Source organism: Theropithecus gelada, chromosome 12 (genome assembly GCF_003255815.1).
Source record: "Theropithecus gelada isolate Dixy chromosome 12, Tgel_1.0, whole genome shotgun sequence".
Taxonomy (NCBI): Eukaryota; Metazoa; Chordata; class Mammalia; order Primates; family Cercopithecidae; genus Theropithecus; species Theropithecus gelada.
In genome coordinates, this window is record NC_037680.1 from 114,146,096 (window position 1) to 114,162,109 (window position 16,014).

The 16,014-nt window shown below is 49.5% G+C and overlaps 1 protein-coding gene across 2 annotated transcripts in view; it reads left to right on the forward strand.

Moving 5' to 3' along the window:
• The first annotated feature begins 1,774 nt into the window (after positions 1 to 1,774).
• LRRFIP1 (LRR binding FLII interacting protein 1) overlaps positions 1,775 to 16,014 on the forward strand; it is a 167,532-nt gene continuing 153,292 nt past the window's right edge. For both annotated transcript variants that reach the window (XM_025404134.1, XM_025404132.1), the window contains exon 1: positions 1,775 to 1,930. In XM_025404134.1, the coding sequence (XP_025259919.1) occupies positions 1,835 to 1,930 (96 nt within the window). In that variant the 5' untranslated portion in view covers positions 1,775 to 1,834. The remainder of the gene's footprint in view (positions 1,931 to 16,014) is intronic.

The following is a 16,014-nucleotide window of genomic DNA, read 5'->3' on the forward strand; positions in this document are numbered from 1 at the left end:
GGGAGCAAAGGGAGACATCTTTTAGAAAGGAGACGTTGGAACTTGGATTTGGCTTTAGATAAGGAGCTCCAGGCATCTCAAGTCAGCCCTGGGAGGCAGTGGCCATGTCTGCCTCTCTGACAGCTATGCCCCAGCCTCCAGCTCAGCAGCTGGCAGGCAGCAGGTGTGCATGCATGAATGAGTGAACTCACGGGAACCAGTCTCAGCAGAGACGCGCAGTCGCCACAGTGCCCCAGGGGTTAGGAAACAGTGAGCAGCCACCAGCAAGACCAGGGCAACACAAGAGGCTGCGGCTCAAAGTTTCCCCCAAGGAGGACCATGTCACTTAAGGAGTACGGCCTCTGAAGTAATATGAATATGGCCTGGAAGATTCAGTCAACACTTATTTCCTTAGTGCCTACAATGTGCAGGTGCAGTACCATGAATGAGGCCACAGTCAGCCCTGCCAACTCACCTGCATCAGCTCAGGCACCCAGAGCAATGTCACCTGGATCTGCCCTCCCTCCCATGTCACCGGACTCACTGTCTTTTCCCTGCAATGAAACCTCCAACAGCTGCCACTATCACTGCGGGTGGAGGGGCCCCCTTCCCACCTCCATACAGCTTCCAGGCTACATCCCTAAGAACCCAAAGCAATCTGGACACATCACTTGGTTGGAAATACACCAAAATGTTAACTGTCCCTAACACTGGGGGAAAAACATCACAGGTGACTTCAGTACAGCCTCCCCTCCTCTTCCATCACTACCCTCTTCCCATTCTTCCCCAGGTCCAGCCACACTGAAGTTCTCCCCGTACCCCAAACACACCAGTAATTTTCCCACCCGGTGCTCCTGCGGTGCCCTAAGCAGGGGTTTTTAACCTTTACCTAATCCTCCGATTTGATTTACTTTTAAATCCACCTCTGGAGCATTGACTGTGAGCTTCAGAGAGCGCAAGTAAGTTCATTACTTTTTCAACAAGTAGGAGAGAGCTGCCATGCACCTGCCCCGATCCTAGAGGCTGTAGACCCACGAGAGAAGTGACAAGTCCTTGATCTCAGGGGGCAGACAGCGGGGAGAAGGATGGATGCCAGCACGAAGAACACGCGTGTAAAGACAGAAACGCACACATCCACATCATATTCCCAGAGCCTGTGAAGCCGGCGCCCAGGAGGCTGGCCAAGGTCACAGGAGCCGGCGGTGGTGGCGGGCGGATCCGAGCACATCTCGGCCTGACCCCAGAGCCTAGCTCTCACCCCGGCGAGGGACTTCCACCCCGACTCACCGACTCACCGCGGAATGGGGAGCGTCAGGCCGAAACATATCCTGTGCCCACCCCTCCATGCAAACACCTCAAGGCAACCCAAGTCCCTTAAAGCCTTCCCACCCCCAGCTCTCCGGTGGGTAGGTCCCCACTCAACCTGTGCCCACCGCCCTGAGGCGCGTCGCTCCGCGATTACCGGCCCACCAAACAGTCCCCGCGGAGTCCACCCTCCGGGGCTCCCGGTCCCTCAGGTCCCGCGTGCCCGGCCCTGGGCATCCCCAGCGTCCCGGTGGTATCGGACCCCCATCGTCCCTGACACCTGGCGTCTCCGCCCCCCACCCCCGTCCCCCGCCCCGCCCCGCCCCGCCGTCGCTGGTCCCCGCCGTCCCTGGCCCCTGCTGCGGACCTCCGGCTCTGGCTTCCCCCGGGTCCCCGCGGCCCCCGTCCCCCCGCGTCCCCGCGTCCCCGGCCCAGCGCCCGCTGACGCCATGACGCCGCGGCGGAGGGAGGGGCTGGGGCCGGGGCCGGGCCGGGGCGGCGCGAGCGGCTGGAGCAACGGGCCCCGCGGCAGCTGCGGGCGACGCGGTCGATGGACATGGGCACCCAGGGCTCGGGGCGCAAGCGGCTCCCCAATCGGGAGCGGCTCACGGCGGAGGACGACGCGCTCAACCAGATCGCGCGGGAGGTAAGCGCGCCGGGCGGGTAGCCGGGGGGCGCGGGGCGGGCGCGGGGGCCGGGCGGCTGTCAGGGTCTCTCCGGCGTCCGTCTGTCCCGCTGCGCGTCTGTGCCACTGCGCGTCCGGCTCCAGGCGGGTGGGCCGGGCAGGCGCGCGCCGGGGCGCTGATCCCCGGGCGCTGCGCCCCGGCCCCGATCTCGGCGGCCTGCGGACCCGGCACCCGTCCTCCAGCCCCGGGCCCAGCCCGCGACGCTGCGCGCCCTCCCCCACCCCGGCCCCCGTTGGCCGCTGCGCCCTCCGGAGAGGACCCGGGCGCCGCCAGCGCGCGAGGTGGCCCGGGCTGGCCGGGCGGGGGCGAGCTCCCGGCTTTGTTGTGCCGCACGGGAGGAGGCAGGGGCTTAGGCCCGACCTGGAGGCAGTGGACGGTCTCCGGAGGCCACATGGCCTTGCCGAAATGGCCGAGTTGCTCAGGTGACCATTTGTCATCCATCCATCGATGTCACTCAAGGTGCAGCTCAGAGATGAACTTGGGGATCACTGTGAATTTTCTTTCAGGACTGAGCCTGCAAACGGGTCCAGGCACACTGAAAGGTCTTCATTAAAGTTTCCTGGGCAGAGTTTATTGTAACTAAGATCATGTTTGGTGATTAACTTTACCTGTGACTAATTGAAGGCACACTAGAAGTGGGTATTTGTACAAATGCCTTTTTTTTTTTTTTTCCTCCCGCAAGAATTCTACCTTAAGGCTAAAGAATGTACATGACATCCAGAAAGTCGTACAGGGACGGCTTTTCCCATTGGGAAAAGGGGAGCCAATAGGTTGCGGCCCCAGGAGGACAAAGGAAGCTTAATTTTTCACAGTGTTCCCTTTGTACCGTTTGAACTCTGCCAGGTGGGTGTATGAACGCAAAGAAAGTCTCTGCCTCGCAGCCCGCCTCACAGGTTCTCTTCCGTGTTGGGTATGATGGCGAGCTTTTCCACATGTGATTCTTCCCACAGGAAACACCTCCAAGCCATTTGGACTGTGGTGTCTGGCTGCATCCGTCAGATATTCTGGGGGATCAACTCTGTAACCAATCCTTAGGTGTTTGTAGTTGTAAATACCTGGTTTTGCTGTTACGGACATGTGGCAGTCCATCAGTATTTGTTGAATATTGAGTGAATAGACTTCTGTTTCTCTCTGTATGATACAGAAAAGGGCTTTCCAGGTAAACCCTTATTCATTGCTGGAAGCCCACCGTGACCTCCAGGAGACCTTCCAGACTCTCAGCCCTCTCATATCGCACCAGGCCTAAGTCTCCCTGGTTCCATGGCCCTCCATGGCGTGCCCACACCTGGCATGGCAGTCAGAGTACTTTATCATTATTTGTTCACCTGTAGAAGGTGACACCCAGACAGGAAATATCTTACTTTTGTATCCCAAGAGCTCAGCACAGAGCCAGGCACATACTAGGTGTTCATCAATGTCTGTTACATTAATTAATAAACAAAAGAAGTACAAGGCATTTAAAGGACCTTTGGCTAAATATAGACATTTGCTAAATATAGTAGCTTGAGTATAACTCCCTCCTGTGAAGACAGTCATTTATGTATGCATTTGACCACAGCGCCTAACAAGTGTTCCCTGCAAGGGCCAGAGGTGGCCAGTGAATCGCAAGTCTTGTCTTGATGTCAGTGGTTATGAGGCAAAAGAATGAGAAGAATGAAAGTTCCCAGAGTTTGCCTTTTATCCACTGGTGTTTTTGTTTGTTTGTTTGTTTTGTTTTGTTTTTTTGGCACAGTCCCACTCTGTTGCCCAGGCTGGGGTACAGTGGTGTGATCTCAGCTCACTGCAACCTCTACCTCCCAGGCTCAAGAGATCCTCCTGCCTCAGCCTCACCAGTAGCTGGGATTACAGGCACGCACCAACACACCCGGCTAATTTTTGTATTTTTAGTATAGACAGGGTTTCACCATGTTAGCCGGGCTGGTCTCGAACTCCTGGCCTCAAGTGATCTGCCTGCCTTGGCCTCTCAAAGTGCTGGGATTACAGGCATGAGCTGCTGCGCCCAGCCTATCTGCTCTTTTTATAAAAGAAATTGAAAAGAAAGGCAAGGGAACACTCCTTGGGTTGAGAGCCCCAGGTCCTGCCTCCCACCCGGGAAGATGCAGTTGGAGTTACAGAGATAGACTTGTGAGTCAGAGCTGGGCTTTGAAACGACATAGTTCTTTGCTAGCTGTGCCATCCTAGGAAGGTGAGTTACTCAATCTCCTCTGAGCCTCTGTTTTCTCATCTCTAAAATGGAGAAGAATAAATCTCCCCTGGCTGTCAGGATTAAAGAAAGTGGGTAGCAACGTAAAGTATGTAACTAGGCGGTGGGTAAATATGAGAGCTCCTTACACACCCCTCTCTGTAAAACCCAGCCGTAGATGCAGCTGTTAGAGTGCTGAGTAGCACAGATTGACAGGGCTGGAGGGAGCAGGTGTGACATCTTATGTTTTAGTACAAATTAAATTCTATTTCCCAACTGTGAAAATGAAAATCACTATTCAAATGGCAAATATCTATTCCTTGAATTCATCGGGGTTCTTATAGAAATCAAAAAAATTGTCTTAGGTTCAGTGCTTTCTTATTCACTCATTGACTCAACAGATACAAGTCATAGTATCCAAATTCCTGTCCTGGGGAGACTGGAGAGTCAAGGAGGAACCTGACAAGGACCTGCTGTGTTTTTTTGTTGGGCCAGGAGTTGGGCCAGAAAGGGGTTGACACCTGTAGATCAATAATACTAACAGAAGACAGGAAGAGATCTGATATAAAAAGGGCGTAGACAATGCTCTGAAGGTTTGGACAGAGAGAATTATAGCAGGCCAGTGGTGTCAGAAGTGGCTTCCTGGAGGAAGTGGCATTTTGAGTTTTTGAAGGCTGTATCTACCAGTCAAGATGCTTTGGCTGCTGCGACAGAAACCCTGACTGGACTGGCATTGACAAGGGGAAGCATATTGGCTGGAGCACAGCAAGCCCGGAGGCAGGGAAGGATTCCCCGCCAGCCTCACCAGTGGCTCAGGCCTCTTTTGCCCACAGTACCTGTGCAGCTGGTTGGGCTGGGCCATCCTCTGTGGGCAGCCTCATCCTCAGGCTGACTTGCTTCATGAAGGCCACTGGCCTTGGCTTTCCCGGGCTGCCGCTGTGGAGCCCACACACCATCTTTTCTGGTGGCTCGCTCCAGAGAGCCAGCAGTCTCTCCCTGGTAAACCTCCATGTGTCCGCCTGGCCACTCCTGCACCAAGTTCTGTGACAAGGACCATGGACTTAGGGGCTCAGTGCCTGTGGCAAAGGTGGGTGGGTCTACCCTGTGACCTGTCAGGCTGGTCCTAGGACTGGGGAGAGCCGGCCTCCCTGAAATACTTGGGAAGGTGTGGGGGCCTGAAAGGAAACTGGGGAGCCTTCAAGAAAGTGGGAAGGAGTGAGCTGGCACTTGGGTCTGGCACCCAAGAACATGCCCTCTAGAGAGTAAGTGGAATATTCTGGGCCGAGGTCATTGGGAAGCCTGAGTCACCTTGCAGAGATGTGGGTCCCAGTTCCGCTGGAGCGAGGGTAAGAGCTAGGCTCCACTGCGCAGGGCTTTGCACTCTTCTGGGTAGAAGCAGGACTCACGGCGAGGGCAGCCTTTGGAGGGTACATTTCTGCATCTGCAGCTGATGTCCTGCGTCCATGTTATGGTTTAAACTCTAGGCAAGCGTATAGTAAAGAGACTTATTTGCAAATGCTGTATTATCACAAGTCGATTATTCCTCACTCTCTTGTTGCAGTGGAATTCAGGCGGGATGTTGTCAGGAAAAAGGTTCAGTACGCACTGGAGAAGCTCATTAGCACCAAAGGCATGAGCTGCGCCTCCCACATCTGGGGAGGGGTGTTTCCAACGCAGACAGATTTTCCTCTCCTGCCGCGTTTCACATTCAGCTGGTGCATTTTGGTAGCATCCCAAACTTTTCATTCAGCACTCTGCGGCTGAGTAAAGTGATACTGGTCCCGCCATGCGACTCTGAGTATTGTTCTCCAATGAAGGTGCTTTTCCCAACAGGAACAGTCATTTGCGCAGGCTGCATGAGGAACTCACCGTGGGGCCTTGTGACAGTGCGGTGAGCTTATTATGTCCTGGTGGTAGGTACTCCTTCCTCACCCAGCAGGACGGGGCCCCTCTCGCCCATAACTGTTTCTGCAGCCTCCTCTCCGAGCCGGCCCCTCTGTGGCCTGTGGCCTTGGGCCCTGATCCATGACGGGGCACTGCTGCCCCGCCTGGCTCCCCTTCACCGGCCCCAAGTTGACTTGTGGGCCTGCGGGTGCTGGCTGTTCAGGCCTCACAGCCGCTGTCTTTCACTCAAGCCGTGGCCACACAGGAGTCCAGTTGTGGAGAAGGGGTCACGCTGCCCCCAAGGAGTCTAGTTGTGGAGAAGGGGTCACGCTGCCCCCAAGGCAGCCTGCAGCTATCAAGTAACCATTTTGTGAGGACACAAAATGTCCCCCAGCCTTGTTTCAAGGTACAACCAACTGTGCGGTGCGTTTCCTGCTCTGGAGCTCTCTGCAGGCCAGGCTGAGGCTGACTCCTGCCGAGGCCACCTCCCCGCCCAGCCCTTCACTGACCGGCCCGCCTCCCTCATGCCCCTGCTGGGACGGGGCTCACATCCAGTCCTGCCATGGGCTCTGCTTCTGGAACCCAACATAAAGCCGTGCCCCTCGTTTCGGGTAGTTCATAAATATTGGGTCTTTTAATCTTAAGTCCCCCTTTCATTCCTCTTTTCTCCCTGTCCTTCCCAAATAGCCCTCCTCTATCAGCCTGGGTGGAGGGAGCCTGTCACTCTTCTCCTCAAGGCTGTTGGAGAACCAAGCTGGGGGTGGGGTGCACGTGTTCTTTTCCAGAACAGCCGAGAAATGGGGTTCAGTGAGAAAACTTCGCTCTACCTGTCTCCAGCACTACCCTGACCTGGGCCTTGTGGGGTGGAGAGTCCAGGACTGAGGCCGGCTGCCAAGATGCAAATCTGGGTCCCCAATGCAGTCCCCTGCCCTCAGGTGAGGTGACCCTGGGGCCGGCATTCACCTGCACGCAACCAAGATGTCAGACTTGTCCCTACAACCTATTTCACTTGATTTGAAAGTGAATTTCCTGACTTTTTTCTCTATGAATTTGCTTTTCTGAGGCTGGCCAGCAGATTTCACACCAACTGGACGCTGCTGGACACTGGTTTGCCTTTGGGGTCGGGCTCCTGCCCCTTTGTTCCACAGGAGTTGGGAGAGGTGAGGGACGTTCAGTGCCCGGCGGGACATAGGACTGTCCAGCCTGAACAACATCATGCCTCCATTTGTAGCCCAGCCGCAGTGGAGGCCCTGAGGGCTGCTCTGCAGCTCATTCTCCTAAGCCAAACACCATCTTGGCAGATTGTCTGCAAGGTTTTAGGAATGTGACAAGACCGGCGTTCCAGACAGATTTTTACCGACAGTCTGAGCTGTTGGAGGGCGCGAACACTGCGCCTGTGACCTTGGGCTGTTTGTGCGATTCCCAAAAGATGCTTCTGGGTTTCTGAGTTTGCAGAAAACTCAGCTGTGGACAGGCCTGCTGGTCCCCGATGGCCCTGGGCCCCACCCCACAGCTATTTTTGTCAGAGGGCCAGCTGTCTCCCTTCTTCCTTTTCTGGGTGACTCTTGAGCCACTCGTTGGCCTGGTACTCAGGGTTGGGATGTGTGTGTGGAGGACATGAGAGGCGGTGTGGATAAGGGAAATCCAGGACCTGGCTTCTAGCCCTGCCGGTCCCCTGTGAGCCCTGCCCGTCCCCAGTGAGTGTGAGACAGGAAAGGAGAGAGGGGCAAACGGAGGTTGCTTCTAAGGCCCAAGATGTGCCAGGTACTCTGGAAGCTCTACTCCCATAGTTTGTTTATATCCTGTGAAAAGGGTTCAGAGTCTCTGTGTCTGACAGAGACAAAAAAGACTCAGAGACAGCGTGGGACATGGCTGAGGCCACCTGTTAATTAAGGGCTGCTAGTTCATGGCCCAGGCTGCTTCCTGGATCAGCCCCTCAGCTCCCTCCAAGACCCAGTTCAGGCCATGTCCTGCAGGCAAGCCACCTTCTTCCTATCCCTGGCACATGTTGTCCCCCACTGGCCTCTGAACCACCAGGGGTAACATTTCAGGAGAGAGAGTCCCATGTCTGTCTCTGCCTCACTATGTCTCTCATCTTCTTTTTCCATCCTTTCACCTTTAAAAAATTTAATTTTTTTTCCATCAGAGTAATATATGTTTTTACCCTGACCCCATATCGTCAGGCTGTTCCCCACACAGCAGGCTGGGCAGTCCTTTTAAAATATGTCAGATCATGTCACTTCTCTGATAAAAAACTTTCCAAGGGTGTCTTGTATCACTCCGTAAAAGCCAAGTCCTTAAACAACCTACAAGATCCTAAATGATCTGGTAATGATCTCCTTCTTTATAAATAACATGCATATGTATTACACATTAGTTTATCAATTGTAGATGCTATCAACTGGCTCCTGCATTGAAGGACAGAACTTGGTGTGCATGGGCCCAGTTCAGGCAGGCTCCCTACTTTCCTTCTCTGCATCACACTATATAGTTCATTGTAGTGTGGGGCTAAATGAATATTCACTGACAGAACAGACTGCTTAAGAGTATGGGTGCTAGAATCAGATTTCCTGGGTTCAAATCCCCATTCTGTCCCTTATACCATGACTTAGGGCAAGTTACTTATCAACTTTGTGCCTCAGTTCCCCCATAGGTAAGATGGGAAAGTTTTAGGAGTATACTTCACCCAGGGCAGTTATGAGGGTAAATGAGATCTTTCACAAAAATACCTCAGAACAGTGTCTGTCACATAGTAAATGCTCAGTAAATGCTGGTAATGATGATGATGTTGCCGGCTATGTAAATAATGTCAATTGCAGAGCCAAGCAGTGTACTATAATCTTTCTTTCCTTATACAACTTTCTGTTTCTTCTAGAGTTGATGATTTATTTTCTTTTTCATTGCTCATCTGCCTACCCATCTAGCTTATCTATCCATATATCTACATATCTCCACAAAGTTTTCAACAGAACCCATCAAAATGCTATGTTCTATATGATTAAACAAATCAGATAATCTATCAATTCCATTTTGTTATCCCATGGAAATCTACCCACTGGAGACCTCTGTCCTCTAGATCCAGTCTGGTCTGGGTGTTCTCCTGGGGGTTTCCTGCACCTGCCATTCCCTCTGCCACCATTCTGAGAATTTCTTTTACCCGCTTTTTATTGTTGTTGTTAGGTCCCTGTTTTCTGGATTCCATATTCTCTTCCTTCTTGGATTGCTATCTTATTTTTCTGAAACACATCCTTCAGTAGCTTTTGGAGTAAGAATGCCTCTTCTAAGTATTCACATGTCTGAAAATGTCTTTATTCTACATTCATACTTGAATGATACTTTGGTTGTATATAGAGTTCTAGGTTAAAAATAATTTTCCAAAGTATGTGTCTTCTTTGGCATAATTTCCAGTAAGTATTGTTAATTGGAAAAAGTAATATACAGAAAATAAAAATAGTATGCTGTTCCTTGTGTGAGAAAGCCTGCAATTTTCCTGCATTTGCATAAAAATCACTGGCAGAACACAGTGAAAGGACTGTGGGGATGCAGGTGGAAGCAGGTTATCAAGTGCCACTCTTCATGCTCTTGATATTTGAACCATGTGACTGTATTACCTAGTCAATAAAATAAACTAATAAATATCAAAAAAGTGAAATTAGGAGTCGGGCATATGGCTCACACCTGTAATTCCAGCAACTCAGGAGGCTAAGGTGAAAGAATAGCTTGGGACCAAGAGTTCTAGTCCAGCTTGGGCAACAAAGTAGGACCCTTCCTCTAAAAATATATTTTTTTAATTTAGCTGGGCATGGTGGTGCATGCCTGTAGTCCCAGCTATTTGGGAATCTGAGGCAGGAGCATCACTTAAGCCCAGGAGTTCAAGACCAGCCTGGGCAACATAGTGAGACACCCATCTCCATAAAAAAGAAAAGAAAAAGTGACTGGGTGTGGTGGCTCACACCTGTAATCCCAACACTTTGGGAAGCCAGAGAGTGGATCACTTGAACTCAGGAGTTTGAGACCGTCTGGACAACATGGTGAAATCCCTTTTCTACTAAAAATACAAAAATTAGCCAAGCATGGTGGCCTGTGCCTATGGTCCCAGCTAGTTGGGAGGCTAAGATGGGAGGATCATTTGAGCATAGGGGACAGAGGTTGCAGTGAACTGAGATCACACCCCTGCACTCCAGCCTGGATTGACAGAGCAAGACTCTGTCTCAAATAAAAATAAATAAATAAATAAAATTTAAAAGAAAAAGTTTGGAAACTTTTAGGATCTTCTCTTTATTCTCAGAATTCTCGATTTTCCCCCCACTTATTGAGCATTCATTGGGTTCATTCAATCTGGAAACTTGTATCCTAAAATTCTGGGAAATTTTCTTGAATTTTTTTCCTATCCCCATCAAGTTATTTTTCATTCTTCTTTTCTTTTTTGTTTTGTTTTGTTTTGTTTTGTTTTGTTTTTTGTCTTTTGGTAATACTTCATGGAAGATTCTTCAACTTTACCTTCCACTCCTACTAAGTTTGCCTGTTTTATATTTAATTTCTAAGTTTTTTTTATTGTTCTTTATTTCTTCTTTATAGCATCCTTTCTTGACTCACTAATGCAGTACCTTTTCTTACTACTCTAAGGATATTTAGCAAATTCACTTAATTTGGGGGTTTTCCTGAAAATTTTTTTGTTCCCTGCATCTTAGTCTGTTTCTTCCTGTTTCTTTTGCTCCTTTGTGTGTTTTGGCCTTTGTCATCTTGGAGCCTTTCCCAGATGTGTGGTGATCCTTGGCTACCCTTTCATATTTTAGAGGGAGGCACTAAACATCGTGACTACAATTTGAGCAAAGGCCAGGAAGGGAGATGTCACAAAGTGTGAACAGGAAGCCACACAGGGCGGCTGAAGTGTTGGTACCAGACAGTGGTTCCTCAGGCAGGGGCGTGCAGCTCTGATTTGAACCCAGTCTCCTGCCTTTGAGGCTAGTGCCCTTGACCACCATGTCAGTGTTGGGAGGAAACATCGCTTAATGTTAACAAGTCAGACTTCTCTAATTTGGTGCCTACAAATGGAGTTTTGTTTTTGATTAAGGGACTAGTAAGGCTGGAAAAGAAAGCTGAAAATTAATCTGAGACATACGCCAGGGAAGAAGAGCTAACCTCTAGTGTCTACACAGCCCAAACAAGGGAACGCATCATTATGGTATTCTTTTACTAAGAGTGAAATAAAATGTCAAATTAGGTGAGCAAATAAAGATAGTAAAAAAAAAAAATGAGATTTTCATATCTTCAGGCATCAAGAATTGGGCCGGGCATGGTGGCTCATGCCTGTAATCCCAGCACTTTGGGAGGCCGAGGTGGGTGGATCACCTGAGGTCAGAAGTTCAAGACCAGCCTGACCAATATGGTGAAACCCCATCTGTACTAAAAATACAGAAATTAGCCAGGTGTGGTGGCATGCACCTGTAGTCTCAGCTACTCGGGAGGCTGAGGCAGGAGAATTGCTTGAACCAGAGAGGGAGAGGTTGCAGTGAGCCAAGATCGCGCCACTGCATCCAGCCTGGGCAACAGAGCGAGACTCCATCTCAAAAAAAAAGAAAAGAAAAGAAAGGAAGAAAGAAAAAGAAAAAAAGAAAAGGAATAATTCATTTATTTGCTTGGAAAGTTCTCTAAGATCTGAGATATACTTTCCATAAAACAAATAAAATACCTGGAGAGTTGAGGTAGGCAGAATGTGATATGGCCTTGGCAGCAGGTAAACCCTTGGATCAGCAAGTCTCTGAGAGCCAGATCTGTTCAGTGCCTCCACTGGCATATTATCTTACAAACTCTCCACCCACTCTTGGCTTGGGGAGTGAATGAAAAATCACATAGTGGTCATGATCATATTTAAACATAAAGAAATCAGGAGATCTAAATTTGTTCATGTATTTTTAACCATCATGTAGGTTTATCAATTTTGCCATCATTGTCCTTGATTTCTTTCATTTTAATTTTCACTTTCTTTGATGACATTCCTTAGGCATCTGGGAAGATGTAGGGTTTTCCAGGTTGACACTTATGGAAGTGGGGCTTCCATGCTGAGCTAGCATGGCTCTACCCTGTATTCCCTAAGACAGCAGCCCTCAACCTTTTTGGCACCAGGGACCAGTTTTGTGGAAGACAACTTTCCCACTGACCAGGGTGTGGGGATGGTTTGGGGATGATTCAAGCACATTACATTTGTTGTGTATTTTGTTTCTATTATTATTACACTGTAACATATAATGAAATAATTATACAATTCACCATAATGTAGAATTAGTGGGAGCCCAGAGTTTATTTTCCTGCAATTACACGGTCCCATGTGGGGGTAATGGGAGACAGTGACAGATCATCAGGCATTACATTCTCATAAGGAGCGCACAACCTAGATCCCTCACATGTGCAGTTCACAGTAGGGTTTGCACTCTTATGAGAATCTGATGCTGCCACTCATCTGACAAGAGGTGGAGTTCAGGTGGGAATGTGAGTGATAGGGAGTGGCTGTAAATACAGATGAAGCTTTGCTCACTCACCCGCCTGCCGCTCACCTCCTGCTGTGCATCCCAGTTCCTAACAGGCCACGGACTGGTACCAGTCTGTGCCCTGGGGGTAGAGGACCTCTGCCCTAAGATATTGCTTTAAATTACCCCCAGCATATTTTTAAATCACCCAGAGCTGTGCTGTCTATAGGACTCTGTGCTCTGTATCTGTGCAGTGCACTGTGGTAGCCACTAGTCCTCTGTAGTTACTGAGCACTTGAAATGCGGTCAGTGCAGTTGAGGATCTGCATGTCAAATTAACTTCATTGCAATGCATTTAAATGTAAAGAGCTACAGAAGTCTTGGGGCTGCCATGTTGGCCAGTGCAGTTCCAGAGCAATTCCTTTGTGGAAATACACTGTAATAGAGGTGTGTTCTGCAATGTGGGATATTTATTGGCTACTTACACATGGGGCTGCATACCACTCATGAGCAGTGCAGGTGGACCGGACTGACTGATGGACTGATCTATTGCATGTTGGAACCTTTGTGGGACTGTGGTCTCCAGGACCTGTGGGTCAGCCTTTTTAAGTTGTGTGACCATAGGCAAGTGAAAGCAACCCAGTCTATTTTTTGTTTGTTTGTTTTGTTTTGTTTTGTTTTAATCTGAGGAAGAGGAATGCTGTCATGTGGGGCGGTCGTGGTAATGAACTACAGCCCACACGCTGCAGGGCGTGCTGCCTGGCACCTGGTAGGTGGCAACTAAATGGTGGTGGTCTTTTGCTACCTTCAGGTGGCTGTGGTTAGCTCTAGAAGGAGGCAGTCGTGCTTCTTGACTGGTTGGGACGTGCCCCAGGGCTGAGATGGGGGTTGGGTGGAGCATGTGAGAAAAATACAGGAAAGATGATCTCCCATGCCTAAGAGGGACACAGACGGCCCTTGGGACTGATTAAATGAACTCAGAATAAAAGCACAAATGCCTGTCACTGTAAATATGTGTGTCTTTAGTGTCAGTGTCCCTGGGGACTTCTTATAAGTTTGAAGCGTGTTACCATTCTTGGCATTGAGACAGTCAGTGTCACTTTTATTTCTTGGTCTTGAATTCAAGAATCGACAGTAAGATGCCATCAGATTTTTCAAGCTGCTTCACCATCAAGCATCCTAGCCTTGGTGCCCGGGTCTTTGGTTGGCTTCCCGGAAATAATGGGCCACTTCACCCCAGCCTTGTTCTGCACTGTTTATCTTTGGGCTTATCTGACCTCTTAGAACCTACTAAATTACCCGCCTATTTTTAACCAATGCCTAGAGCCAGCTCCAGAGGAATTGCCACATGAGTTGAGATGAGGTGATGGCCACATGGTTTTCCAACTCTCCATTTCAGTATCCAAAGTTTTTTCTTTGTTTTCTCTTGTGTTAGGGTTTCTCAATCTGGGCACTACTGACATTTAGGGCTGGGTAATTCTCTCTCCTGGGGGGTGCTGTCCTATGCATTATAGGATTTTAAACAGCATCCCTGGCTTCTGCCCAGTAGGCGCCAGTAGCTCCCCGCTCCCCAGCTGTGACCACCAAATATGCTTCCAGACATTGTCAAATGGCCCATGGGGAAGAAGATACCCAAATGAGGATCTCTGTTTCAGGTTTCCCCTGCCACCCTGCTGGGTTTGTACCTTGAGCTCTAACCACTCCCCTCAGCTAGAGAACCCTGGGTCTGGCAGTGGCTACAACCGTTTGCCCTCCCTCAAGGAGGGTAGAAAGCCCTAGCTGACCACATCACATTCTTGGCATTTCCTCCATTTAAACCTCCTGAAAGTTAGTACAGAGGGGGCCACATACCCTGGAAGCTGAGATGGAGCCATTTTAGAAGTCAGCTGCAGGCTCAGGGAATGGAGACATGAGTTGCCAATGTGATTACACTTTGCTGTGCTTTTTTTTTTTTTTTTTTTTTTTTTTTTTTTATTTTTTAGTAGAGACAGGGTTTCACTGTGTTAGCCAGGATGGTCTCGATCTCCTGACCTCGTGATCCGCCCGTCTCGGCCTCCCAAAGTGCTGGGATTACAGGCTTGAGCCACCGCGCCCGGCCTTTGCTGTGCTTTAGAATTGTGCTTGAGCTGATGGCAGGGCTGGGGACAGTCTATACCAAGTCTATACCACAGACTGGGGGCTTTAGCATGGAAGTTGATCTCTCCCCGTTCTGGAGGCAGGAAGTCCAAGACCTAAGTGCTGGCACATTCAGCACACACCTCTTGTCTGCATCTTCAGATTACTCAAAATCCACATGTGGCTGCAGAAGAAGGGACGGGGAAGACCCCCAGCTTTAGTTTCACTTATGGGGGTGGGGCTGGAGACCCATTCATCCTTCACCCCCCAGGATGAGAAGGGGGACTGGATGTTGGACAACAGAAAGATCAGTGACTGCCACATTTCCACAGGATTAAAACTGTCCCCATATCTCCTGTAAAAGCACATTGCTGAACTTCTTAAAATAGATGAGCAGATCATTGTCTTGTTTGGAACCCCTGCTGCATCAGCCCTGGGTCTCCGCAGCTCTCTGCATGACACTCTCCTCACCACCTCTCAACTGATCTCAGAAAGTCCTGTGTGGTTCCCGCCCCTCCACTCCTGTTCGCAGCGAGAGAACCCCGAGAACCTGCAGTGTCTACCCAAAGACTCCCCCTTCCAACCCCTGGGCTCTCTTTTCCCTTGGCCAAAAGGCTTGCATCTCAGCCTGCTGGGATGAGACAGGAAGGGATCATTAACCATGTGAATGTTCCAGCATATTCAGCTCTGTGGTTTCTACCTCTTGCTTCCTTTTTTATGTACAATTTGCAAAGGAAAACACACACATACACTGTCCCTTTCACTGATTGAAAATTCAGCTTTAATATTCCATTTGGTTTAATCAATAATATTCTTTTTAAAAATGGTATTCCTCCCAGCGCTTTGGGAGGCCAAGGCAGGAGGATCGCTTGAACCTAGGAGTTTGAGAATAGCCTGGACAACATAACAAGAACCCTTCTCTATTTTAAAAAAAAAAAAAAAAAAGCCAGGTGCAGTGACTCACACCTGTAATCCCAGCACTTTGGGAGACCGAGGCAACCGGATCACCTGAGGTCAGAAGTTCAAGACCAGCCTGGCCAACATGGTGAAACCCCATCTCTACTAAAAATACAAAAATTAGCCAGGCATGTTGGCTGGTGCCTTGGGAGGCTGAGGCAGGAGAATCGCTTGAACCCAGGAGGTGGAGGTTGCAGTGAGCTGAGATCATGCTATTGCACTCCAGCCTGGGCAACAGAGTGAGACTCCATCTCAGAAAAGAAGAAAAATCGTGTTCCCTTTGGTTTAAGGCTTAATCAATCTTTTTTCCTTGGATTTCTGTTTTTGTGATTGGTGTTAAAATTTCAATCTATTTTTCTTTCCTAAATATCTTTTCCAATTTTTCCCTATATAGAACACAATAGTTAATACATTATATTGAATATATGTGTGGTGGGAG